We start from the raw sequence: 27,331 nt of genomic DNA on the forward strand, positions 1-27,331 counted from the left end.
AATTTGACAAAATGATTGGATCTATGGTGGCTTTTGTTACTTGCTGAACTAATTGATTTGAAACAAAAATATAATCTATATGTGAAAATGATTTATGAATGTGGGAGCAAAAGGAAAACTCCCGAGCATTAAAATGAAGGATACGCCATATATCCTTCAAACCACAGGATTGTACCAAGTTGTCTAACCCTAATGACTAGAATTTTTTTGGATTTTTTGTCCAACATTGGGTCCATAACAGCGTTAAAGTCCCCCACCACAACTACATTAGAAGCAGCCAGTGGTAATACTAACTGTTGAAGATTTTTTGAAATATTCAGCTTAATTTGAATTAAGGACATAGATGTTAAATAGCGCTAATGTATTATTCCCTAAACTCATATCCACATGCACCCATCTGCCTAAGGGATCAGCAGAAATCTGATTGAATACGGCAGAACATTTCCTATGAACTAGGATAGCCACTCCAGCCTTTTTACCCACTGCTGGAGCAAACAAACAATACTTCACCCATCTTCCTTCTAATTTCTTTGATTCTGCAGCGGATAAGTGTGTTTTATGTATGTAATATATATCCACTTTTTGCTGTTTTAAAAAGTAAGTATTTTCTTTCTTTTAATCTGCTGATTAAGTCCGTTGACATTCAATGAAAAAAGTTTTAAGTTCATTGTATCATCATAACAAAACGATGCCATGGTAAATAAATCAGTATTACAATTTTCCCTATCAGCAACTATGAGCCATTACACATCCAAAACCCCTTAAAAAAAAACCTAACCCCCTTCCCTCCCCCAACATATACATCCAAGCTCTAAAACCCAGAAATACCCTATACCCTCCCCAAACCCATCCTCTCTTTTCACCCAAGAACTTGTAAGCAAACATTTAGGTCGGTAATTACAAACCTCCCCCAGGCACCTTAACTGCTTCCCCAAGTTGACTCCTAATATATCCCCTAAAATGTACTAAATAGTTTTAACTCCCAAGACATTCCCCATTGAAAATACAAAAGGAAGACATCACTTTTTCATAGAAAGGATACATGAAATTATTAGACCATTTAAAATTTACCACAAATAAATAATATCAAATTTGTTCTTTGTTTGAGCTACAGCTTCAACAACTGCTCCTGTTCCAGGTGTAGATGATGGAAGTAAGTATATTTTTTCTGTAAATGAAACATTTCATATGAAAATTAGAGCAATAGTTTATTCCCCCCTACCCCTGTTATCAATTGAAAAAAGGAATAGCACCAAGAAACACATGATCCTGGGTCTTCTGTTTTGTCCAGATGTATTTTTATATCTTAAGCTGCTTGCATTGTTCAGAAATATCTTTCATGAGTCACTTTTTAGTATTTTGATTCTGAATTACTAGATTTATAATGAAGCAAGTAACACAGCAAGATCTTTCCAGATTTCAAGAATATAAAAATGATGGTGGTTGTGGGGTCCTCATAATTCAGTTCACAGTTAAAAAAAAAAAAAATCATCCTAAATGCTGCTAGTGCTGGTTTAACACTCAGTATTTGAAATCTTGCAATCTCTGATGATCTGCACAATTCATCTACTGTAGGTGGTTCCAAGCCGTGGAGGAAGATATAGCCTGTCTTTTCCTCGTCAATAGTTTTTGTAGCTTAGACTTGGGTGGAGGGAGGCTTGCAAATGTGACACAGGAGTTAGGATAAAAGGGTAAGCTCAAGAGATGTGCAGGGAGAGTTGGGGTGGGGTGGGGTTCGGAAAACTGGATATGTGCGCCTCAAGGAAGGATGGCTAGTAGTAGGGGTTTGTGTCTTGGTGTAGAGGGAAGAAGTCAAATTTGAGATGTGGGGGAAGTGCTAGTGCTGGAGGAATGTCGCAGAAGGATCAGAAGACACTGGGAATTGAACTGAGTGTATATGGGATTGAGATATAGGGAGGATGTTGAAAAAGATATGAGAATGTGGAGAGACAGCTGTGCAGGAGTGAGTGCCTTGGAGTTGGGGGGTGTATGCTGGGTGAAGTTTGAATGTGCTTTAGGTTTGTGTATGTACAGGCAGTCAGGAATAAGGGAGAGATAGGGAGGAAGGTTTTAAGAAAGTACTAGAGAAAGGTGCTGAGATGTGTGAGAAGGAGAGGGGCAGAGAGAGAATTGGGGATCTTGCTGGGGAATGGGTAGGGAGAGAAATTAAGCTGGGGGATTTCAACCCTGAACAATGAGGAGGATTTCAAGTTAGACTGAAGAGATTGCTTGGGGATGGGGGTCCTAGCCTGTACAGGAGGAATGCTAGGTGGGGGGTCTCAGACTTGGGGCAGATAATTATAATGGAGGAATGCTACACTAAAAATGATAAATGAATGCAGAGTTTGCAAAAAAGCATTGAATCTTCCATGTTTCTGCACAGAATTACCCTAGGAGTAATACTTGATGATGTCTGTCTGTTTCCTCAAAAACCTGACTGACTTCAAAAGTAGAACTGTAGAAAGTAGGTGGTGATGGTGGAATAAAAATGTTGCTTATTATGTTATGTTCAACCTGTCCTAGAGCAATGCTATTTTTAAGATAAATCCATATGAAAGCCAGAAACTGTTTTTAAATAACTTAAGCATTTAATGAAAACGTAGAGACACATCGGGTTGAAGTATCCTCATTAAAAGGTTATGATTGGTTAATTCTTTCATTTGGATACTGTATGTTCTGAAGTTCAGAAGTCTCACTGTAATTACATGTCTTGTACAAGCTTGATTAAACCATGGAAGCAAAGATGAAAGATCATAAAACTGAGCTTTTCTGAAATAATTCCTGTAGAAGCTCCCTTAAAGAAAGCAGAGCAGAGTTTCTCCTTGGTTTTGTGTTTTGTTTTGTTTTTAAGTCTTTATTCATTTTTCCATCTTACAAGTGAAAAAATAATTAAACATTTGAACTTGAATACATCACTTGAATTTCTTTCTTTTATAACATTAATACATAAAGTTTAGTCCCTTCCCTCCCCCTGTCTTAACTAATTCAATCAACTAAATCGTACAAATATTCTTTCCTATTAATCTAAAAAAATTAATAAAATTTAACCTATCCCCATATTTGTCATTGTACTTTGTGGCGTTGCCGGTGCCCGTGTATATGCTTGGCTCCGGTCAGCGCTCAGAACAGCCTGCGTCTGACGTGCTTCCAGAGAAGGCTGGAAGTCCTGCTGGTTCCTCAGTGCAATAAAGAAGCACAAAACAGGTCAAAACAGTCAGTTTTAAGTGAAAATAAAGCCCCACTTTATTGTGGTTATCAATCCTGAACAGGGTTCAGTCCATTCTTTTCATCAACCAAGAAAACATGGAAAAATAAAACTGAGTTGAAAAAAAACAAACAACTCACACCTTTCTTACAGGTATCACAGGTAAGTATAAGAGTTCAATCCTAATAGTTCTGCCTTTGGCAAACAGGCAGTAACAAGCTATATCACTTCTTTTAAATAAAGACAGTGCTGTGCCCAAGCCTAGATAGAAGCAGGCTTGGTCCCAACCAACTTAACAGTAGTTGGTGGGGGAGGGGAGTAGCCGAATCCACTAATTAAACTCTGTATAAAACAGAATGCCACAAATGGCCCCACAATCCCAGCCAAGGATATTATGTGGAATCTTCCCCAATAAATTACTATCCCAGGCACACCTTCAAAATTGAAGCTTTTCTTACTTTCAAAAAAAAACAAAACATAAACCAAACAGTCCAGCCAAAAATAAACCTGGCAAAAGGTTTTCAGTTCCAGGCACCTTGCAGTGAGCTCAGCACTGCTCCCTGGCTTCCCACAGGTGCAAACAGGTTCTACTGAAAGAAGCCCAAAAGATTGTCAGCTTAAGTACAACAAAAAACCCAGTAATAGTACTTAGCTTTCTTCCATGGAGTAAGCTTCTGTATTCATGACAGTTTCCATGCAGTCCATGGGCTCTGGTTCAGCTAGCTGGTTGGCTTCAGAGACAGGGGCTGTATCCACCATCTCAACATCCTGCAAGTGGTGAGGTTCAGGAGAGCAGTCCTGTAAACCCCCTTCCTGGGCTGACCCAGGGCAGACTGCCTGCTTCCTCCTCAGTGCAGCCTCAAGAGCATTGTTCTAAGAGGGGGCAGGGCAGCCTGCAGCTTCTGCTTAGTTCTCACAGGACTTCTAATCAAGTCCTGCAGCTGGGAGTTAGCTGAGTCAGAGGAATGGTTCTGGGGCTGATCTATGCTGTTCCACTCATAGTCCTCACCTCCCCAGGGATTTGTAAGCTGAGTTTTAAGAGGTAACTCAGAGCCTACCTTCCTATTGTGATTTGCTCTGTCACACTGGTTGGCCCTTTTTACAGCCAGGCTAGGTTTAGGCATAGCCTTTCCTGGCACAAGCCGAGCTTTAGGGCTAGGGTTGTGACAACTTGTAATGGAAAATGGTATCTATTTAATGGCTTCCAGATCTCATTAAATTTATTATAATTTCCTTTTTGTATAGCTATTGTTCTTTCCATTTTATAAATGTGACACAATGAATTCCACCAGAAATCATAGTTGATTCTATTCCAATTCTTCCAGTTACTTGTAATTTGTTGTATGGTGACTCCTGTCATAATCAATAAAAGCTTATTGTTTTTGGATGAAATTTGGCTCTTTGTTCTCATTAACATACCAAATAGAATCTTATCATACAATAATGCCACGGAATTTTCCAATAAACAATTTATTTGACCCCAAATTGATTTCCAAAAGGCCAAGATAAAGGGACAGTAGTATAACAAATGATCTAGAGCAGTGGTTCCCAACCCTATCCTGGAGGACCACCAGGCCATTCAGGTTTTCAGGCTAGCCCTAATGAATATGCACGAGAGAGATTTGCATATAATGGAAGTGACAGGCATGCAAATATGCTCCATGCATATTCATTAGGATTATCCTGAAAACCCGACTGGCCTGGTGGTCCTCCAGGACAGGGTTGAGAACCACTGATCTAGAGTCCCTATCTCAAGATTACAATGCCAGCATCTATTAGACTTAGAGCTATTTAACTTCTGTAATCTAACTGGGGTCCAAAATGCTCTATGTAAAAGAAAAAAACAAGTTTGTCTCATAGATGCGGACACTGTAGAACTCATCCTCCAAGACCAAATTCATAGCCATTGAGACGCAGAAATTTGATGCTTAATCTCAATGCTCCAAATATCCCTAAGACCAGTTTTAGGCTTTTTATTTACAAATCCGTTTATCAATTTATACCACTATGCGGCCTGATGTCCCAGGAAGTCCACCTGAAAGCATAAAAATTCCAAACTATATTGCGTACTAAGATTTTTCCATTAAGGGAACCCTACCTGAATGGCCTGCTTCAGTTGCAACCATCTAAAGCTTTGTGATTTATTAAGACCATATTTATGTTGCAGCTGTGAAAAATCAAGCAGTTTACCATTTGAAATAACATCACCTAAAATCTGTATACCTGCTATCATCCAATGCTTCCAGATGACCTTAAATCCGCCAATTTGAATCTTGGAGCTTAACCATATAGTGTGATTTGTTGATTATTTTGTCTGATCATGGTGGTGTGTGGGTGGAATTTAAATTCGCAGAACAAGATAATAGTAGATCTGTATGGAGATTCGAAAATACATTGATTGCGGACTCAAATTTCCTTGAAGAATTTCAGTTAAAGATGAATGAAATTTTTCAAATTAATACCTCAGAAGAAATTTCCATTGAAATATTATGGGATGCCTTTAAGGCTACCATGAGAGGTCAGATTATTTCATATGCAGCATACATTAGAAAACAACTCAAAAACAATTTTCTAATTTTGAAAAAGAAATTTAAAATCTAGAATCTAAATTGATTGAAAAATGAGGGCTCCTTTAAAAGCAAAAGGTAAATATAATGAAATTTCTTTGAAACTGGCAAGGAAAGATTTGTTTTCTCAACAAACTTTGTATTATGGAAACTCAAATAAGGTGGGAAGATTATTAGCAAATTATCTTAAAGCAAAGAAAAGAAGGACAAAAATTATTGCAATTAGAGATGAGAAAGAAGATACACATTCTCAAACTGGAAATATTTTAAGTCAATTTCTAAATTTTTATAAAAATTTATATTCTTCCGAGTCTTATTCTGATAGGGGAAAAGATGGTTTAGAATTTTTGAAGTTAATAAATGGACCGAAGGTTCCTGATCATATAAAAAGAAGTCTAGAAAAGCCTATATCATTAGAGAATCTCTCCTTGTATTAGAGTGCCAAGTATTTGTATTTTGCTTGCTATAAAAAAGTGACTAATATTTTTATGTATACTGGCTCTACACCAGGTGTGCCCAAGAGGTTGATTGCGATCGACCAGTAGATCGCAAGGGCAATGCGACTCGATCGCAGAGCCCATCCCGGGCTCCGCGATAGATTTGCTTTGCTTTTGAGTTTTCCCTGCTTCCCCGTTGCTGCAAAAGCCAGGCGCGTGCAGCCACTGCACAAGCGCTGGACCCACAAGCCTCCTCACCCGACGTCAGTTCTGACATCGGAGAGGAAGTTCCGGGCCAGCCAATCGCTGCCTGGCTGGCCCAGAACTTTCTCTCCAACGTCAGAATTGACAGGGGAGGAGGCTTGTGGGCCCCAGCGCTTGTGCAGTGGCTGCATGCGCCTCACTTTTGTAGCGTTGGGTAAGCAGGGAGAAATCGTTGACGGTGATGGCTAGGGGAGGGGGCAGGGAGAGAGAAAGAAAGACAGTGGCTGGGGGGGGGCAGGGAGTGAGAAAGAAGGACACAGAGCTTCATGCTTCCTGGAACTAAACAGGCTTCTGTTCCTCCAATGGCCAAATAACAGTGCTACCTTCTTTGGAGAAAGACAAGGGAGAAAGAAAGAAAGAAAGGGGAGGGGGAGAGAAAGAAACAGAATTAAGTTTTTCTAAACTTTTTATTTTTATTTTAAATTCTTTATTCATTTTATGTTTAACATCAAGTGCACAGAAAGTAATGACAAATTGACTAATAAATCACTTGAAATTCCACAAATATTATCAATAAATAAAATTTATCCCCTCCCCTACCATCATAATAATATTAAATAATAGATATAATAAATTCTTCCACACCTTCATACCCAATATTGAAATCCAAAACCCCACCCCCTCCCCATTTTTTCATTTATGTTAATCAGGGAAAAATTATATCTATTCATTACAATAATTTATTAATGGCTCCCACATATCCTTAAATTTATTAAAATATCCTTTTTGAATAGCAAATGTTCTTTCCATTTTATATATGTGACACACTGATCTCCACCAAAAACTATAATTCAGTCTATTCCAATTTTTCCAATTATGCGTTATTTTTTGAATGGCAACTCCTGTCAGAATCATTAAAAGTTTGTTATTATTGGAAGATATTTGGCTCTTGGCTCTCATAGAGATGCCAAATAAAACTGTCATATACGACAATGCCACATGATTCTCTAACAAACAATTTATTTGGCCCCAAATCGACTTCCAAAAAGCCATAATAAATGGACAATAAAACAATAGATGGTCTAAAGTCCCCGCATCGAGATGACAATGCCAACATCTATTAGACTTAGAGCAATCCAATTTTTGTAAAGGAACAGGGGTCCAGAATGCTCTATGCAACAGGAAAAACCACGTTTGCCTCATAGATGCAGACATTGTGCATTTCATCCTCCAAGACCAAATTCGTGGCCATTGAGATGCAGTAATTTGATGCTTAATCTCAATGCTCCAAATATCTCTTGAGTCCAGTTTTTGGTTTTTTATTCATATATCCAGATATTAATGTGTACCACCGTGCGGCCTGGTGCCCCAGGAAGTCTGCCTGAAAGCATTAGAATTCTAAACTATATTGATTATTAAAAGTTTTCCATTCAGGGAACCCCGCCTGAACAGCCTGCTTCAGTTGCAACCATTTATAACTTTGTTTTTTATCAAGGCCGAATTTATGTTGCAACTAAGTTTTTCTAAACTTTTTAAACATAAATCCTAAATATGATTTTCTTTCCCTTCCCTCTCTAACAGATAACACATCTGGATCGAATTCAGCTCTTATTGGTGGTAAGTAATTTGAAAATAATGCATGTAGTCATTGTGTCAGTACCGTTGGTACTTTTTCAGTCCTGTTTTTTATTATCCATACCATTCATCTCTTTGCTCCTTAACAGTATGTAATTTCAGAAACGTTAGCGTAATTAGCGATCACTGCTAGAACAGACTAGTATATCTCATAGCAGCACAGATAGAAGAAAAGGGGGAAGGAACAGTAGACATTTGGGTTGAGTTCCTGTGAGGGAAAGAGAAGATTGTATAAATGGGAGGCTGTTGAATTACTAGAGCTGGATTGAACAAAAAGGGGAAAGGGTGTAAAGCCAAGTATTCATAGATTACAATTATAAAAGTTTTAACTTATTTGCTAAATGGATTTCTACCGCTGCTATCCTAAATGGGGTTTTTTTCTTTTGTTGTTCAAGGAGTCTAAATTCCCTGCCAATTAACTTTTCTTTAGCACTTCTCCAGATTGGTACAGTTCACTGATGGGAAATAACTCACGGTAATTGTCTTCACCATTAAAAACCAATTTACTAATTAAGGTTGCACACAGATATCCACATGGTGCCTAGTGACGCCTAAGTCAAGGCGCCCTCTGATGCCTAATGACGCCTACCTGAAAAGTAGGTTGGTTAGGAGGCAGAGCAACTCTAGGCATGCAAGTTAAGAACTAGTAAATTAGGCCAGCTAAGACTTTGCCTAATATACCAGTGCCTGCTTCAGTGATGCCTAGCAATGCCTAAGAACTCTGAAGCACCGCTAGGCGTGATTCTGTAAAGGATGCCTAATGGTTGATTGACAAACCACCCAGACCAGCGTCTACAAGTTAGGCACTTTATTGAATCAGGCCCTGGTGCATAAGACCACATTCCAGAAGGAGTTATGGATCTTGGTTTCTAGGAAGAGGAGAGTCATCGCAATGGTGGGGAAAAGTGCTAGGTAACTTTGGAAGAGGCCAGTTCCTATAGAAGTCCAAATAGGATGAAGAAACAGCTGGGCACTTCTACATTGGCTACCGATGGAGGCACGCGTGAAGTTTAAGTTTGGATGCTTTTGCTTTAAGGCACTATTCGGTTTAGCCCCTAAATATATAACTGACCTCTTCTCTTTCTCAAACAACAGACATAAGAGAAGCTCACACTCGAATTTTGTTTCCCCACCGGTTAAAGAATGTAAATTTAAAAAACACCAACATCTCTCACATCAAGCGGCTCTCACTGTTCAGGCAATTAGGCCTGATGGGCCGCCGCGGGAGCAGACCGCTGGGCAAGATGGACCTCTGGTCTGCCTCAGCGGAGGCAACTTCTTATGTTCTTATTATGAGGCAAAGATCTGGAACAATTGCTCAGGGAATTTAGGAAACACCTGAAGTATTTAGGCAACTCACAATAACTGATCTCTAGCTATGTTAATAACTAGCTTCTAACCTTGTTAATTCTACTTAATTTGTAACTTCTTTTAACCATTGTAAACCACATAGAACTTCACGGTCCTGTTATTATTATAAATGATCTAGAAATGAATGTAAATGATACTTTGATTCTTTCTGCTACATCTTCAAAGTATTTCAAGTTCTGAGCTTTAGGATAAGTTTCAAGTTTTATTAAAATTTCTTATACCGCTCAATCAAATTTCTGAGTGGTGTAAAAGAAAAAGTGAGAAACCGAAAACTGTATACAGATGTACTAGATACATTATTATTTGATAGCTCCTGTTTTTATTGATGGGTTGGTATATATATATATATATATATACACACCGTATTTTCTCGCATATAATGCGCGCGTTATACGTGGTTTTTATAAACCGCGCATACCCTTGCGCGTTATACGCGTGAGCGCGTTGTACAAAATTTTTTTTACATAGTTCCCCCCCCCCCCCCCGAAGCCCGATTCATCACCCGGAAGAAGCGCTCGCACTCCCACCCCGAAGGACCGCTCGCACCCCCACCCGAAGGACCGCTCGCACCCCCACAGCCTCCCCCCCCCCTCCCCCATGGAGAAGCTGTCTACCTTGTTTCCGGATGCCAGCCCAGCTGCTTCCTCTGCCGGTGGTCCTGCCCCTTCTCAGAGCCCTGTGCTGCGCTGCTTCCTCTTCAGGCGGTCCCGCCCTTTCTCTGATGTCAGAGAAAAGGTGGGACCGCCGGAAGAAAAAGCAGCGCAGCAGGGCTCAGAGAAGGGGCGGGACCGCCGGCAGAGAAAACAGCTGGGCTCGCTGGCATCTGGAAACAAGGTAGACTGCTTCTCCATGGGGGAGGGGGGTGAGGCTGTGGGGGTGCGAGCGGTTCTTCGGGTAGGGGTGCGAGCGGTCCTTCGGGGTGGGAGTGCGAGCGCTCCTTCGGGGTGGGGGTGCGAGCGGTCCTTCAGGGTGGGGGTGCGGGTGCGTGCGAGCGGTCCTTCGGGGTGGGGGTGCGAGCGGTCCTGCGGGGGGGTGAATCGGACGTCGGGGGGGGGCATCAGGCTTTCAGGGTAGGGACAGGACTTCAAGGAGGAAAGGAGAGTCGGGGCGGGCGAAAACAGAGTCGGGGTCTCCAGAGGAGAGTCGGGGCGGGCGAAAGAAGAGTCAGGCAGCATGCACGGTATACGGGTGTGCGCAGTATATAAAAATTTATGTACATAAATATGTGTTTTTTGCGCGCTATACCCGTGTGCGCGTTTTACACGGGTGCGCGTTATCTATGTGAAAATACGGTATATATATAATTTATTGTTCTCAAGCTAATTTCTTTTCTGTTTTTTTGATGTTTTCAGAGGTATAATATCCTGAATAACTCTCTTTCTTTTTCTTCTAGGAATCCTTGGTGGTCTCTTTTGCCTTGTTGTTCTTGGTGCAGTTTGTTATGTTTGCAAAAAAAAAAATGAAGGGTGAGCTGAAACACTTTCTTATTCTTGTGCTGCCTATTGATCATTACTTTTTTGTGTGTTGCATAAGCCTTTCAGGTTTATATGCCAGAAACTGTCTATTCTACATTTTGCTATTATCTTCACTGTATTTATTAAACAGATTAGAGAAAATATTAAGCAATTTGTTAGGTGCAGATTCCCAGAACAAAGTATTTGCTAGGATAACTGCTTTTCTGAGCAGGAAAGGTGAAGGCACACTAGATGCTAATATTACTTGGCCTGAGCTTAGCACTTGTGTGTGTGTGTGTCGATCTATTCCAGTTATGGCACTGGCAGTTCAGTGAGATGGCTTACCTGCACCATTCCCATACTGTAGGCTTCATGTGTTTTCCCTGCCTTTTCGTTAGCCAATGGTACTCAGCTACATTTGCTAATTTTGCCTTAAATGTGACAGCAGTGTAAACCCTTCTCCTGGAGTCTTTGTCCCAGTTTGGAGCAGTTTCAGTTAGTAAATAGCATCATTCTGTGGACTTGTGGTAGAATTCCTAGGGAGACTTTTAGATGCTCTAAGTTTGTCTCATTGCCCTTAACTTTGGGCTTAAAGCTCACATCACATAGATCCCACACAAGTATTGCTGCAGTGGGCTACCTGTGGTATCTATCTCCAATGGCACTGAGCTAGTCTAGCTTCCTTGTGTGTATTGACAACTTTCCTTTTAAGCCGCATAAGGCTAGATATGTTTCAGGCTGCATGCTGAGACCTTCCTTTTATGCTGCTTAGAGGCTTCCAGGTCTTGTGGGCTACCATATCGATTTGATGATATTCATCCTTATGCTGCCTTCTGGGTGGCATGGTGCCTAGGCCTTATAGGCTACTGGTACCATGTTTATGATGCTGCCTGCTGGTAACATAATAGTCATGATTATCCCAGGACAAGCAGGCAGCATATTCTTAACACATGGGTGACGTCACCGACGGAGCCCTCGGTACGGACCTTTTTAACTAGAAGTTTCTAGTTGGCCGCACTGCGCGTGCGCGAGTGCCTTCCCGCCCGACGGAGGAGTGCGTGGTCCCCAGTTTCTTCGTTTCCGCGGAGCGAAGAAGACGCGTGTATTTTTTCAACGGCCGTTGAAATCACTTTTTGCCTTCCCGCTCGCGCTTTTGTTCTAAATTTTTCTCCCTCTACCTTCGGGTTTCCTTTTTATTTGAATTGCAAAAAAAAAAAACAAAAAACTTTGATTTTTTCCTGTTTCTTTCGTTTTTGCCCCGGCGGGGCCTGTTGCCATTATACAGGCCTCGGACTTCGATTTTGCGGAGGCTATCTTCCCCTTCATGCCCCCGCAGGTCGGTTTTAAGAAGTGCCAGCGGTGTGCACGCCCGATCTCCGTATCTGACCCACACAATTGGTGTTTGCAGTGCCTGGGTCCGGAGCATCGGGCGGACTCCTGCACCCGCTGTGCCACTTTGCAAAAACGAACTCTTAAAAACCGAAGAATCCAGCAAACCCTTCTCTTCGGCACCGAGTCGGCGATGGATTCCTCACCTTCAACGGCGGTACCGCAAAAATCGGCACCGTCAAGCTCGACACCGACCGACCCCGCATCGGCGCCACTGGCGCCAGGTAAGCCGGCTAAGAAGCCTTCCTCTTCCCTCGAGCGCCCTCCTGCTACGGTGGCGACACCGTCCCTACCGGCATCGCACCGGTCCCGTAAACGCTCCGCCCCGATATCGGTGAGTGCCTCGTCATCGGCCTCCTCATCGCCGGGGCGTGGAGCGGCATCCAAGGAACCGAAGAAAAAGAAAGCGGTTCCGATGCCACCCCTAGATGACCGTATCTCTGGCCATTCTACAAACTCAGCTTCAGGAGCAGTTGAAGAAACAACTTGAACAACTGCTACCCTCTATCCTGGCACCGCTCCTTCCGGTACCAGACCGGCCCGAGCCCCGCACCGAGCCCCCGGTGTCCACTCCTTCGGTACCGGTAAACACCTCGATGCCGATCCTTTCGGCCCAACAACTTCATGATGATCCAGTGGTTCATTCTCAACCCACAGTGGATCCTCCTCGGCACCAGGCAGTACGGCACTCTTCTCGGGACCGAGAACGACGCCGATCGTCCTCCCCTGGTACCGTTTCGGTGCGCTCTGGTAAATCTTTGTCCAAGACTCGCCACACCGCGCCCTCCACCCCGGTGTCCCGACATGCACCAGAGGTCAGGGATCCTGATTTATGGGAGGAGACTCCTCTCGGTACCGAGGAGGATCCCTCCTCATCTGATGAGGAACCATCGGCACCTGATGCCACCTCTAAACCTGAACAGTCCTCTTTTTCTAAATTTCTGAGGGAAATGTCTGCTGCTCTGTCCCTTCCCCTGGAATCTGACTCCAAAAAGTCCCAAGCCTTTTTAGAAGCCTTAGACTTTGAGCAACCTCCTAAGGAGTTCCTCAAGCTTCCCGTGCATGACATCCTACGGGAGACATTCTACAAAAACTTGGAAAATCCCCTCACGGTACCGGGAGCTCCCCGTAAACTGGACAACCTTTACCGTGTCATCCCTATTCCTGGATTCGACAAATCTCAATTGCCCCATGAGTCCCTTCTGGTGGAATCCACCTTAAAAAAGACTCAGGGCTCCAGTGTCTATGCCTCTACCCCTCCTGGCAGAGAAGGTAAGACCATGGACAAGTTTGGCAAGAGGCTTTACCAAAATGCCATGCTTGCCAACAGGGCAAACAACTATTCCTTCCATTTTTCCTTCTATCTCAAACACTTGGTCCAACAGCTGTCTGCCCTCCAGAAGTACCTACCTGAGCGCAAGGTCCCGCTATTCCAACAGCACATCTCTGGCCTTCTCCAAATGCGCAAGTATATGGTCCGCTCGATATACGACTCCTTCGAGCTCACCTCTCGGGCCTCTGCCATGGCTGTAGCCATGCGTCGCTTGGCCTGGCTCAGAGTCTCCGACCTGGACATCAACCACCAGGACCGTCTGGCCAACGCCCCCTGTCTCGGGGATGAGCTTTTTGGAGAGTCACTGGATTCCACCACCCAGAAACTCTCTGCCCATGAGACCAGGTGGGACACCCTGATCAAGCCGAAAAAGAAGGCACCGCCTACCCGACCTTATCGGCCACAAACATCTTATCAACGGAGGTTCTCAGCCAGGCCACTCAATCCGCCTCCCCAGCAATCTAGGCGGCCCCGTCAACAGCAACATCACGCTCAGGCTCGATCTCAGGCCTCTCAACCCTCTAAGCCTCCTCAGCCTACTAAACAAACTCAGCCCTTTTGACTCTTCTCTCCAGGGCATAGCCAGTCATCCACCCTTGCTACCTCTTCCACAACCCATCGGAGGTCGTCTCACCATTTTCTCCAGCCGTTGGGAAATCATTACATCGGACCAGTGGGTCCTCAACATCATCCGCCACGGCTACTCTCTCAACTTCCAGACTCTACCTCCGGACAACCTTCCCGTAGAGTCTGCTTCAAACTCATCTCAAACCCCCCTCCTCCTGAGGGAGGTTCAATCCCTCCTCCTTCTCAATGCCATCGAAGAAGTACCTCCAGATCAAAGGGGGCAGGGATTCTACTCCCGCTACTTCCTGGTACCCAAAAAGACGGGAGACCTCCGTCCCATTCTCGATCTCAGGGACCTCAACAAGTGTCTGGTCAAGGAGAAGTTCAGAATGCTCTCCCTTGCCACGCTCTACCCTCTTCTTTCTCAACACGACTGGCTATGTTCCCTGGACCTCAAAGAGGCCTACACTCACATCTCCATCAATCAAAATTCTCGCCGCTACCTGCGGTTCCAGGTACTGCACCATCACTATCAGTACAAGGTGCTACCATTCGGCCTCGCTTCCTCACCCAGGGTCTTCACCAAGTGCCTTATAGTGGTAGCGGCCTTCCTCAGGTCTCACAACCTCCAGGTGTTCCCCTATTTGGACGATTGGTTGGTGAAAGCACCTACGTCTCAACTTGTGCTACAGGCTACTCATCACACCATCTCTCTCCTCCACCTCCTGGGGTTCGAGATCAACTACCCCAAGTCGCATCTGCTTCCCACCCAGCGACTTCAATTCATTGGAGCAGTTCTGGACACCACACTAATGAGGGCTTTTCTCCCCTCCGATCGTCAGCGGACCCTGCTCCACCTCTGTCGTCAGGTGCTCATGCATCCCTCCATTCCTGCCCGACAGATGATGGTCCTCCTGGGTCACATGGCCTCGACGGTGCATGTCCTTCCTCTGGCACGTCTCCACCTTCGCACGCCTCAGTGGACTCTCGCCAACCAGTGGTCACAGACTACGGATCTTCTTTCTCATCCCATCTCTGTGACATCATCTCTTCAGCAATCTCTCCAATGGTGGTTGAACTCCTCAAATCTTTCCAGGGGTCTACTTTTTCATCTACCCCCTCACTCTATGATCATCACCACGGATGCGTCCCCCTATGCGTGGGGAGCTCACCTAGGAGATCTACGCACCCAGGGACTTTGGACCCCACAGGAGCGTCGTCATCACATCAATTTCCTGGAACTCAGAGCCATGTTCTACGCCCTCAAGGCGTTCCAACATCTCCTCTGCCCTCAAGTCCTCCTCCTCTGCACGGACAATCAAGTCGCCATGTCCTACATAAACAAGCAAGGCGGCACCGGATCTCGCCCCCTCTGTTTGGAGGCTCTGCGCATCTGGACCTGGGCCACGGACCGCAATCTCTTTCTCAGGGCGGTCTATATCCAGGGCGAACAGAACTCTCTGGCCGACAATCTCAGTCGCATCCTTCAACCCCACGAGTGGACGTTGGACCCCCCGACTCTGCTCTCCGTCTTTGCTCGATGGGGCACTCCGCAGGTGGACCTCTTTGCAGCTCCTCACAATCATCAGCTGCCCCTATTCTGCTCCAGACTCTTCTCTCCTCACCGTCTGGCCCCGGATGCATTCCTGCTCGATTGGAGGGATCGGTTCCTGTATGCCTTCCCTCCACTTCCTCTGATGTTGCGGACTTTGTCCAAACTCCGCAAGGACAACGCCACCATGATTCTCATCGCACCTCGGTGGCCTCGCCAACACTGGTTCTCCCTCCTGCTCCAACTCAGCTCCAGGGAGCCCATTCCTCTTCCTGTGTTTCCTACTCTACTTACGCAACAGCATCAGTCTCTGCTACATCCCAATCTGTCTTCGCTCCACCTGACAGCTTGGTTTCTCTCGGGCTGACCTCTCCGGAGAACCTATCTCAACCGGTCCGCCTCATTTTGGACGCGTCCAGGAAACCGGCCACTCTCCAATGTTACCATCAGAAGTGGACCAGATTTTCCTCCTGGTGTCTCCGGCATCATCAGGAACCCACCTCCTTAGCGGTGGAAACTGTCTTGGAATATTTGCTCTCTCTGTCCAACGCTGGCCTCAAAACTACCTCCATCAGAGTCCACCTCAGCGCCATCACTGCGTTCCATGAGCCTATTTTCGGAAAACCTCTCACGGCTCATCCTCTGGTTTCCAGATTCATGAGAGGCCTCTTCAACATCAAACCGCCTCTCAAGCCTCCTCCTGTCGTCTGGGACCTGAATGTGGTTCTCTCAGCTCTTATGAAACCTCCGTTTGAGCCTCTTGCCACAACTTCTCTCAGGCTTCTAACCTGGAAGGTGCTTTTCCTAATTGCCATCACCTCTGCCAGGAGGGTTAGCGAACTACATGCACTGGTTGCCGACCCACCTTTCACTGTTTTTCACCATGACAAGGTTGTTTTGCGTACCCACCCTAAATTCCTTCCCAAGGTGGTCTCAGCTTTTCACCTCAACCAGTCCATTGTGCTGCCCGTCTTCTTCCCTAAGCCTCACTCGCATCCTGGGGAACAGGCGTTGCACACGCTGGATTGTAAGCGTGCCCTTGCTTACTATCTTGATCGTACCAGAGCTCACCGAACAGCCCCTCAGCTCTTTTTGTCTTTCGACCCCAACCGTTTGGGTCGTCCTGTCTCCAAACGGACACTTTCAAATTGGCTTGCTGCCTGTATTGCTTTCTGCTACGCTCGGGCCGGTCTCTCACTGGAAGGAACTGTCACGGCCCACAGAGTCCGAGCTATGGCTGCTTCCGTGGCTTTCCTCCACTCCACGCCCATCGAGGAAATCTGCAAGGCGGCCACTTGGTCCTCAGTTCACACGTTCACTACTCACTACTGTCTGGATGCATTCTCCAGACGGGATGGACACTTCGGCCAATCTGTGTTACAAAATTTATTTTCCTAATGGCCAACCATCCCCCCTCCCTCTTTGTTAGCTTGGAGGTCACCCATGTGTTAAGAATATGCTGCCTGCTTGTCCTGGGATAAAGCACAGTTACTTACCGTAACAGGTGTTATCCAGGGACAGCAGGCAGATATTCTTAAGTCCCACCCACCTCCCCGGGTTGGCTTCTTAGCTGGCTTATCCTAACTGGGGACCACGCACTCCTCCGTCGGGCGGGAAGGCACTCGCGCACGCGCGGTGCGGCCAACTAGAAACTTCTAGTTAAAAAGGTCCGTACCGAGGGCTCCGTCGGTGACGTCACCCATGTGTTAAGAATATCTGCCTGCTGTCCCTGGATAACACCTGTTACGGTAAGTAACTGTGCTTTATTACGAAGACAAACAACTTATTGAAATATCATGCTTAATAAAGTACAAACTTGTCTCTTTACACCAAAAACCATCACAAGCGGCACTCTATTGTGTAACAAACACAGATATTATAGAGTTTTACAGCTGCTGTGCTTCCTCATAGGTTCTGGTATATTTAATTTTTTATCAATTTTTATTCTGTAATTCTTTATTCATTTTAACACTTCCAATAAGTGAAAACAGTAAAGAAAACAGTTTGTACAATAAACAACACTTAATAATCTTACATGACATTAACAAAGTGATATCCCTCCCTACCCCCTATTATCAATCAAATTATCCATTAGTTCTTAGAAGTATAAGTATCATATACCAAATATATCCTGCCTATATAACAATCATTTTGAAATCATAAAAATAGTAAACAAAACCTTCACCCCCTCCCAAATCTTTAAGAAAGATGATATTTCATTTAAATCCTTTTATTCCCTCCCCCTCCCTTGCCTTGAATATGTAAAGTAATACGTAAAATAAATTTAAACTATAATAATTCTACAAAAGACGTCAATGGGCCCCCATATTAATTTGAAATTTTTTGTATTCCCAGTCAGATCAGCATTCATTTTCTCAAATTTATAGATTAAGCATAAGTTTGCCCACCAAAATGTGAAATTAAGTCGATCCCAATTTTTCCAATTTCTTGTGATTAATTGTATCGCAGTTCCCTTCATAATTAAAAAAAGTTTTCTTTTATATTTATCTAGGGGATTTTTTACATATAACAGTGTGCCACAAATCACAACTTCATAGGTCAAAGGGATCACAACTTCTAAAATATTATTTATATGTCCCCAAATCGACTTCCTAAAAATTTGAATCATAGGGCAATAAAACAGTAAGTGATCCAATGTTCCCATGTCCAGATGACAGTGCCAGCATCTATTAGACCTTGAATTATCTAACTTATTCATCTAACCGGGGTCCAAAAAGAATGATGTAACAAAAAGAACCAAGTTTGTTTCATAGATGCCGACGCTGTACATCTCAACCTCCAAGACCAAATCTGTAGCCATCGAGATACAGAAATGTACTGTTTAATCTCGACACTCCAAATGTCTCTAAGAGCATTTTTGGATTTCTTATGCACGAGTTCAGATATCAATTTATACCACCTGGCAGCTTGGTGTCCAAGCATATCTGCCTGAAAGCAAAGGAATTGCAAGCTATAATCATTTTTAAAATTATGCCAATCAGGGAACCCTTTCTGAATAGCCTGCTTCAGTTGCAACCATCTATAGAATTGAGATTTTGAAATATCAAAAACTTGTTGCAACTGTGAAAAGTCAAGCAATTTTCCTTTTTAAAATAACATCTTCAAATGTTCTTATGCCTGCCTGCATCCATTCCTTCCAGGCAATTTTAAAGCCGCCTATTTGTATCTTGGAGTTCAACCACAGGGATTGACACAAAGACTGTTCTATAGGAATTTCAGTAATCTTATTAACGTATCTTAAAGTCTTCCAAGTATCCAATATAATATTATTATCCTTAGCATAGTTGGGTAGTTTAATATCCAAAACATGTGACAGATGCATTGGGGACATGATTTTCCATTCCAAAATTAGCCATTCAGGATAATGCTCCATGAGATCAGGCAGGATCCAATACATACTCTGACGCAGAATATAGGCCTGATGATATCTATAGAAATTTGGAAAATTTACCGCTCCCTCCACAATTGGTTTTTGCAAAGATACTAAAGCAATTCTAGCAGTTTTGCCCATCCAAACAAACCTAATAAGGATAGTGTTCAATTTCTTATAAAATGACCCCTGAAAGTAAATTGGCAACATACCCATTTGGTAACAAACCACAGGCAGGATCCATCATTTTGATAATTTGGATTCTCCCCCACCAAGACAAATGTAGTGGGTTCCATTGCTCACACAATTCAGTGACCTTCAGCAATAAAGATTTTTCATTTACTTTCATCGTTTCTTCCAGTGTCTTATAGATCCATATTCCTAGATATTTTATACCCTCTTCTTTCCATAGAAAAGGGAACCGATCAAACAATCCTTTTTGACAATGTATATTTAATGGAAGAATTTCTGATTTACTCCAATTTATTTTATATCCTGAAAATTTTCCAAATCTTTCAATCAGATCCAGTAAATGAGGAATGGTAGATTCAGGATTCCTCAAATGAAGCAGAATGTCATCAGCATATGCCGAAACTTTGTATTCACGGCTTGCATTCAATTTTTAGGGCTCGGTTCTGGGCCCAATTCTATTCAATTTATTCATAAGAGATATGACACAAGGACTTAAAGGAAGGGTAGCACTATTCGCTGACGACGCCAAACTTTGCAACATAATAGGCAAAAGCTTATTACCTGATAATATGACACACGATCTATGACTGCTGGAAAGATGGTCAACTACTTGGCAGCTAAGCTTCAATGCTAAAAAATGCAAGGTGATGCACCTGGGAAAGAAAAATCCGCACAAAAATTATGTACTGAATGGTGAGACCTTAGTTGAGACCAAGGCAGAACGCGATCTAGGGGTGATTATTAGTGAGGACATGAAGGCTGCCAATCAAGTGGAGAAGGCTTCCTCCAGGGCAAGACAGATGATAGGTTGTATCCGTAGAGGATTTGTCAGCAGGAGACCTGAAGTCATGATGCCGTTGTACAGATCCATGGTGAGGCCTCACTTGGAGTACTGTGTTCAGTTCTGGAGACCACACTACCGTAAGGACATACTGAGGATCGAGTCAGTAAAGCGAATGGCGACCAGGATGGTCCTGGGGCTCAAGGATCTCACGTACGAAGAAAGACTAAAAAAATTGTGGCTGTACTCACTTGAAGAAAGAAGAGAACGGGGAGACATGATTGAAACGTACAAATACATCACGGGACGTATCGAGTCAGAAGATAATATCTTCTGTCTCATGGGACCCTCAACAACCAGAGGGCATCCGCTGAAAATCAGAGGAGGGAAATTTCATAGCGACTCCAGGAAGTACTTTTTCACCGAGAGAGTGGTGGAGCGTTGGAATGGACTCCCACTGCAGGTGATTGAGGCCAGCAGCGTGACTGATTTTAAGAAGAAATGGGATACTCATGTGGGATCTCTAAGGGAATGAACTCTTAGAACTCTGGGGGGAGGCTAATTGCAATGGGCAGACTTGGTGGGCTATAGCCCTTTTCTGCCGTCATTTTCTATGTTTCTATGTTTCTATTTCTTCTTAAATCTTCAATTTATATACAGCGTTTAGTAACAACTGGTCTAAAATTGCTGATTTGCTTGACCAGAGTTACAGATATGTTACAATTTTATTACGTATATAAATTGAAGATTTAAGCCCAGTGATCTAACCACTTAAAATAAGTTGGTGTTATAAAGCACATGTGAAGTGCTGATCATGACAGCATAACAAGTTTCCCTCTAAACCATAGCGTCTCTTTTGGCCCATTATAAAATTGTTTAAACAAACACCACTGCTGCTTTGGCTGGAATGAAATAGGCCTCAAATGTGGGAAATGCAAGATAATTTTTCCTATGATTTTGTGAAAAATGGAGATGACCACAACACGTTGCTTTCATGTTCTTCACAAATGATGGAAATTTGAATTCCCTAAAAATGCATTGGGTGCCTTGAAGTATTACTTGCTTTTTGAGTCTCCTCTCTTGGTGAGTTGTTGTTTTTTTTTCAACTGTACTAGATCAGATTTTGCAAGTGCTGAGCTGCTGGGATTGATGTTAATTGAAAGAATGTAGTAACCAGGGCAGATAGCACTATTAATCTTTTTTTCTGTCCGTAGCGTCATCACACTTTCAAGTACAGTTCAGTGTATAATCTCTTTGTGTAGCTTTGCAAAATTCTGCTTCTAAATGTTCTGCTGTAGAGTACTTTTCTTGGCTGCTAAATAGCTTTTTTGACAGCTGGATGGTCTGTTTAATTTTCTCATTTTGTATTGCCTTTTCCTGAAGGATACAGGTGGTTTTATTACAGCTTACAAACCATGTTTAGGATATCCACAGCCTTCCCTGTTATAGGCATAATTCTTAGAAATTTATGGTACTTCGCGAATCTCTCCATCCAGTCTGCCCATTAATTAAATTAACTTGTTGAAAGCTACACACCAAATTTGAATTTGCTACTTAATTGAATAATGAATCAATTAGGACTGATAGTTGGACCCTAATCAATTCAGTGCTAATTGGGATTAACTTAAAATTATATGTGACTCCCAAAAGGAGGTGTGGCTATGGGGGGGAGAGGGGGGTGGCGATTATTGCCTAAATTAGGCATGAGGATTTACACCAAGGATCTGTTGGTGTAAATCCTTATGGCTAAAGTTAGGTGGTGCTAGGTTCCATTTACAGAATAACATTTAATTTTGAGCGCCATTTATAGAATAGTAGTTAACATGACTTTTTTCGGCACCATTTATAGAGTTTGATTCTAAATAACGTCTCAAAATTTAAGCTTTTTAAAAAAAATTTTAGGAACATGCTTATTTTCTGCATAACGTGTTGGAGTTGCTGTGGTACCTATTCGTCAGTGAGTCAACCCTGTACTAAGCAATTTATGAGGACAGAGGCAAATTCTACAAACAGCGACCCAATTGTAGGCAGTGGTAAACAATGGCATCTTGCAGCTGTCTAACCAGCCAATTGGGATGCACATTTTCTAAAAACAAATAAAAACCCCAGAGATAGGCTGCCTACACTATAAGCCTCTGTCGCAGGTGCAGGGAGGCACTTAAGCGGCCCTGAGCAGGGCCGCAAAAGGCGCCTGAAATGCAGGCCATTAAAATGCTGGCCTACATTGCCTACATTTCAACTACACATGGCCACTAAGCTGATCGCCGCAAGAAAATCTCCCTGCCGCAAGCCAGCCAGCAGGAGGGATTACCACTCCCCCCTTACCATCCCCAAAGCCCCCAACACTGTCTTCAGCAGGAGGGATGCCCAATCCCTCCCACTGCCACTCCCAAATCCCCCCTTTAAGTCTCACAGCAGGAGGTATGCCAGCTCCCTTTTTCTGGAACCCACCAAATACCCTCCCCCCCCCACTCCACCTGCAATAGGCAGGAAGGATGCCCATTCCTTTCCAGCAGGCCCTCCCTCCCCCCAACACTCCCCCAGTACCTTCTGTAGTTTAGCCAGCCAGAGGGATGTCTACTCCTCTGGCCAGCAGGCCTGCCTCTTCACAATGAGATACACTGGGGAGGGGCCTAAAGCCCTAATTGGCCCAGGCGCCTAAGGCCCCTCACAGGCACCTGGACCAACCGGAGTCTTAGGCCTCATTCCCAGTGCATTGTAGGATGCACTGAGTGGCCTAAGACTCAGATTGGCCAGAGACTAAAGCCTCTCCCATTGGAGGGGCCTTAGGTGCCTGGGCCAATCAGGGACTTAGATCCCTCCCCAGTGCATCCCAGGATGCACCAGGAAGGCCCACCATTGTGAAGAAGGGGGCCTGGCGGCCAGAGGGAGCAGGCATTCCTCTGGCCAGCTGAACTACAGAAGGTACTGGGGGGGATTGGGTCTGCGAGTGGGGTCATGGGTTTGTGGGGGGGGGGGGCCGCTGGAAGGAGGGAGTGAGCTTCCCTCCTGCCTATCGCGGGTGGGGTTATTTTGGGAGTTCCGGCAGAAGGGAGTAGGCATTCCTCCTGTTGTGGCCTTTGAGGGAGGGGGTTCGGGGGTGGTGGTGGGAAGGATTGGTCATCCCTCCTGCCAGCTGAATTCAAGGAGGGGGGGGTTGGGGGTTCCCTGCTGCAGTCACTCAGCTGATTGCCACAGTGGGATTCCTTTGCTGTGATCAGCTAATGGGAAGGGATCAGGCTAGATTCTCTAACCGGCGTCTGTGACATGGGCACTTGTTAGAGAATCGGGCAGGGTCAGAAGCGATTCGGTCTGTATAGGATGCTGGTGTGTGATTTTCAGCCGCTTCTTAGGTGGCTGCAGAAATCAGAATCCTATGCAGAATTTCCCTCTTAGTGCTCAGGGGCTGTTTACTAATAATGAAATAGGTTAAAATGTGATGATTTGAAAATACAGAAAGATTTAACATTGTTTAAACCAGTGTTTCTCAACCATTGTTCCTTCAGACCTAATCAGGTGAGCCACGGAAAAGCTGTCACTGTGTGATAACTCAGATCCAGACCTTACCTTCTAATAAGACTCCAATGGGGGCTCTTACTCTTGCTTAAAGCAGCTTTTTCTGAGATTTTATATTTACTGTACCTTGCCTTCCTAACTGTGACATGAGCCCTGGAGTATGGGATTAATGGGCAGCATGCAGGTTATGGACAGGTCCTAATTGTGCAGTACATAAATACAGCATCGTTTCTTCTTGTACCTCCTGAAATTAACATTTGAGTCTTTCTACCTATGTTTTTCATAAGCTGAGTGAGAAGGGGAAGTCTGTACTGAGTCCTGGATGTAATTGGGCATTAAAAGCAAAACCAGTGGAGGAACTCTGGCAGCCAAATTAGCAAGCCAGTTATTTGCATCATACCTTGTTCCCAATGCACACACATATATGAAGCTTCCGGTGCTGCTTTGGTGGCTCTTTTGACCATATGAAGTCATGAAAATGTAGCACCGGCATGAAGAAGGATAGTGTGCCATGCAGTATTTTTCTTATGCACCTTGAGATTGCCACACTGGTTTAAACTAACTTCTAAATGCATTAAATCTTGCTGTGATACGTTTTAGTACAGTGTTTCCTAAATTGGTCCTGGAGACACCCCCCTCCCCGTCAGGTTTTCAAGATATCCACAATGAATATGCATGAGGTTGATTTGCATATATGACCTCCATTGTATGCAAATCTCTTTAATGTATATTCATTATAGATATCTTGAAAACCTGACTGATGGGGGGGGGGGGGTCTCCAGGACCGACTTGGCTTTAGTACAATTAATGTGTGTGGTCAGTCATTGTAACTCCTATTGCCCAAGAGTGATTGAGAAATGTCTTAATATTCACAAAAGTACTGGTGGTACCTGAAAGCCAAACAGGTTTTGATGTTTTTTAGAACAATTTTTACTTGGTTTTTTTGTCATTGGGCAGTTCACAACATAAAAAAGCATCAACAGAGGCTTCATAAAATTGAGGAATCAATCAACAATTATTCTAAAATATACAGAATGATGAAACTGATCATAATTAAAATCAAGTACTTCCTTTACATAAAAGCAAAATTTATACATTTTACACTAAAATTGTGGGTCAGCATGATTTCCCTGGAAATTGATTTATAGAATATGGATAGGGGGTGTGTTTTTTTTTGGTTTGTTTTTTTTTTAAACAAAGTACAATTTCATTGTATTTCATAGCTGAAGTCTGGTGTTTATTTTGGGCATGAGGGTGAAGCTCTTTACTGAGTTTGGTGCTGTGATTTACCTTTAAAATAGGGCAGCATAGATACAAATTATAGTAAATATAAAATCTTTAAGTCATAATCCTGTGTTAGCTGCTGTATATTGCACATGTTCCTGAATAAGAAACGACCCTGGCATAAATGAGGCATTTGTTAGCCCTTGGCAGATAAAGCTGTAAATTGCAAATGATAACTTTGAAAAAATTAACTGTATTGTGATGTCATTGTCATTGCAAAATTTTGTCTTTGTTCCCTGTTTGAGTCCAAATGGAGAGTGAATTTAACACCAATTTACTATCTAGTATTCATGTTAGGGTTGTGTATAGGCACATGGATAATTTGGTGAGCTGACTTAGATTCTGCTGTGTGTAGAGAATTTGGAGCCCCATCTAGGTCATCATTTGGAGCCACCTGAATATGGCAGTTTTTCTTCCGTCCTTAGTTGGCCATCTTTGATCAATCCAAATTTTAGGAAAGAATCGGTAACAACCTAGGAAACACTAGCATTTTAAAGCCGCTCTCAGCTTCGGAGTCTACTGTTTGTTCAGACTAGCAAGATTGCTTACTTGTGGTTGAGGTTCTCCATGGACAGTAATAGAAACAGGCACAGTGTCCCTCCATTATTCTCGCTGAGCCTGTCTTCCAGCTGTATTACGAACAAGTTAGAGGCAATCAGCAACTATTTACATAAATTTACAGCTTTATCAGAGAAAGGGCGGGACCGCGGCAGAGGATGCAGCGCAGGGCTCAGAGAAGGGGCGGGACCGCTGGCAGAGGAAGCAGCAGGGCTCACTGGCATCGCGAACCATGGTAGGCTGCTTCTTCACCGCAAACGGTGCGGGGGGGGGGGCTGGGGGATGAATCGGACGTCAGGGGGGTGCGAGCGGTCCTTCAGGGTGGGGGGGCCAGCAGTCCTTCGGGGTGGGGCATCAGGCTTTCAGGGTGGGGACAGGACTTCAAGGGGGACAAGCAGTCCTTTAAGGGGGGACAGGCAGACCTTTAAGGGGGGACAGGCAGGAGCAGGGCGGCGATTCGGGGCAGAGCGGCAAGAGGAGAGTCGGGACGGCAAGGCAGGAGGAGATTTTAATTCAATGAGCAGCATGCGCGGTATACGCGGGTGCGCGCTATCTGTTAATTTATTTACATAAATTTCGGTTTCCCGTGCGTTATACCCGTGTGCGTGTTTTACACGGGTGCGCGTTATATGCATGAAAATACGGTAATTCTGTTTTTCTTGGCAAATTTTGCTATAGAAAAGTAACTGTTTTTGCTAATCATGATTTTTTTTGTCTAAATGTGTACAGCTGCATAGAATGTAATCCTATATTGCTGATCAGTTCTGACTTGATAAAAGGGGAAAAACATCAATCTTGGCTACACATTTTTACATTCTTTGATTAAAAATGCAATACATTCTGAGAGTAATATAATCTTTCAGAGATCCATTTGATTTTTTTTTTTTTTTTTAAGTTAGTGTGTTGAAGTCTCAAGGATTTAACATTTTAACTGATTTTTTTTTTCTAGTGTAAACTGGGCAATCGGAAACATTTTAATCTCTGGTACTACAGTAGTACCTTGGTTTACGAGTGCACCAGTTTGCGAGTGTTTTGCAAGACGAGCAAAACATCTGCAAAATCGGCGCCTCAGAAACTGAGTGTGCCTTGATTTACGAGCGGGCCCCCACCCCCGCGATCTGGCACCCTCCCCCCGCGATCCGGCACCCCTTTGCTCGTGTCACCCCCCCCGCTGCGATCCAGCATGCCCCAGGCACCCACCCGATCACATTCCTTACCCCCATTTGCACCGGCACCAATGCACAGGACATGCTGGTGGTGCTCGTGCCCGAAGATCTGTCTCCTTCGCACTGGGCCTTGAGCATCTGCGCATGCTCAAGGCCTTCGGGTTCCCGTTCTCTCCGAGCATGCAGGATCGCGGGGGGGGGGGGGTGCGACATTGGGGGGTGCCGGATCACGCGGGGGGGGGGGGCGCTCGTAAATAGAGGCAAGCTCGGTTTCTGAGGCGCCAATTTTGTGGATGTTTTGCTCGTCTTGCAAAACACTCGCAAACCGGTGCACTCATAAACTGAGGTACCACTGTAGTACCAGTGATGGTAGATCACACGGAGGGGGGGGGGTGAAATGAGCGGGGGGGGCCTTCATGAGTAGGGGGAGCAATGCCGGTTCTGGGGGGGGTAGAGCAGTGCCACTGGCTCGGGGGATGGGGGTGGGTGGGAACGAATCAAGCGAGTTTCCCTTAGTTCCTATGGGGAAATTCGCTTTGATATACAAGTATTCTGGAACGAATTATGCTTCTGGAATTATGCTTCTGGAACGAATTATGCTCGTAAACCAAGGTTCCACTGTATTTGTGTTTAGAAAAACAACTTCTACTTTATACCCAACCGGAATTAGATTGGAGTTCCGGGACACGCTCACCAGTTGTTTCGACGTGTCCTCTAAGAAAACTTGAA

At 44.1% G+C, this 27,331-nt stretch overlaps 1 protein-coding gene across 1 annotated transcript in view; it reads left to right on the plus strand.

Moving 5' to 3' along the window:
* The window catches only part of LOC117347550 (complement receptor type 1-like), a 131,080-nt gene that overhangs the window by 101,898 nt on the left and 1,851 nt on the right, over positions 1–27,331 (plus strand). The window contains exons 25-27 of the mRNA XM_033918638.1: positions 1,115–1,153; positions 7,995–8,030; positions 10,813–10,885. Coding sequence (XP_033774529.1) covers positions 1,115–1,153; positions 7,995–8,030; positions 10,813–10,885 — 148 coding nt within the window. The remainder of the gene's footprint in view (positions 1–1,114; positions 1,154–7,994; positions 8,031–10,812; positions 10,886–27,331) is intronic.

This window comes from Geotrypetes seraphini, chromosome 13, assembly GCF_902459505.1.
Source record: "Geotrypetes seraphini chromosome 13, aGeoSer1.1, whole genome shotgun sequence".
NCBI lineage: Eukaryota > Metazoa > Chordata > Amphibia > Gymnophiona > Dermophiidae > Geotrypetes > Geotrypetes seraphini.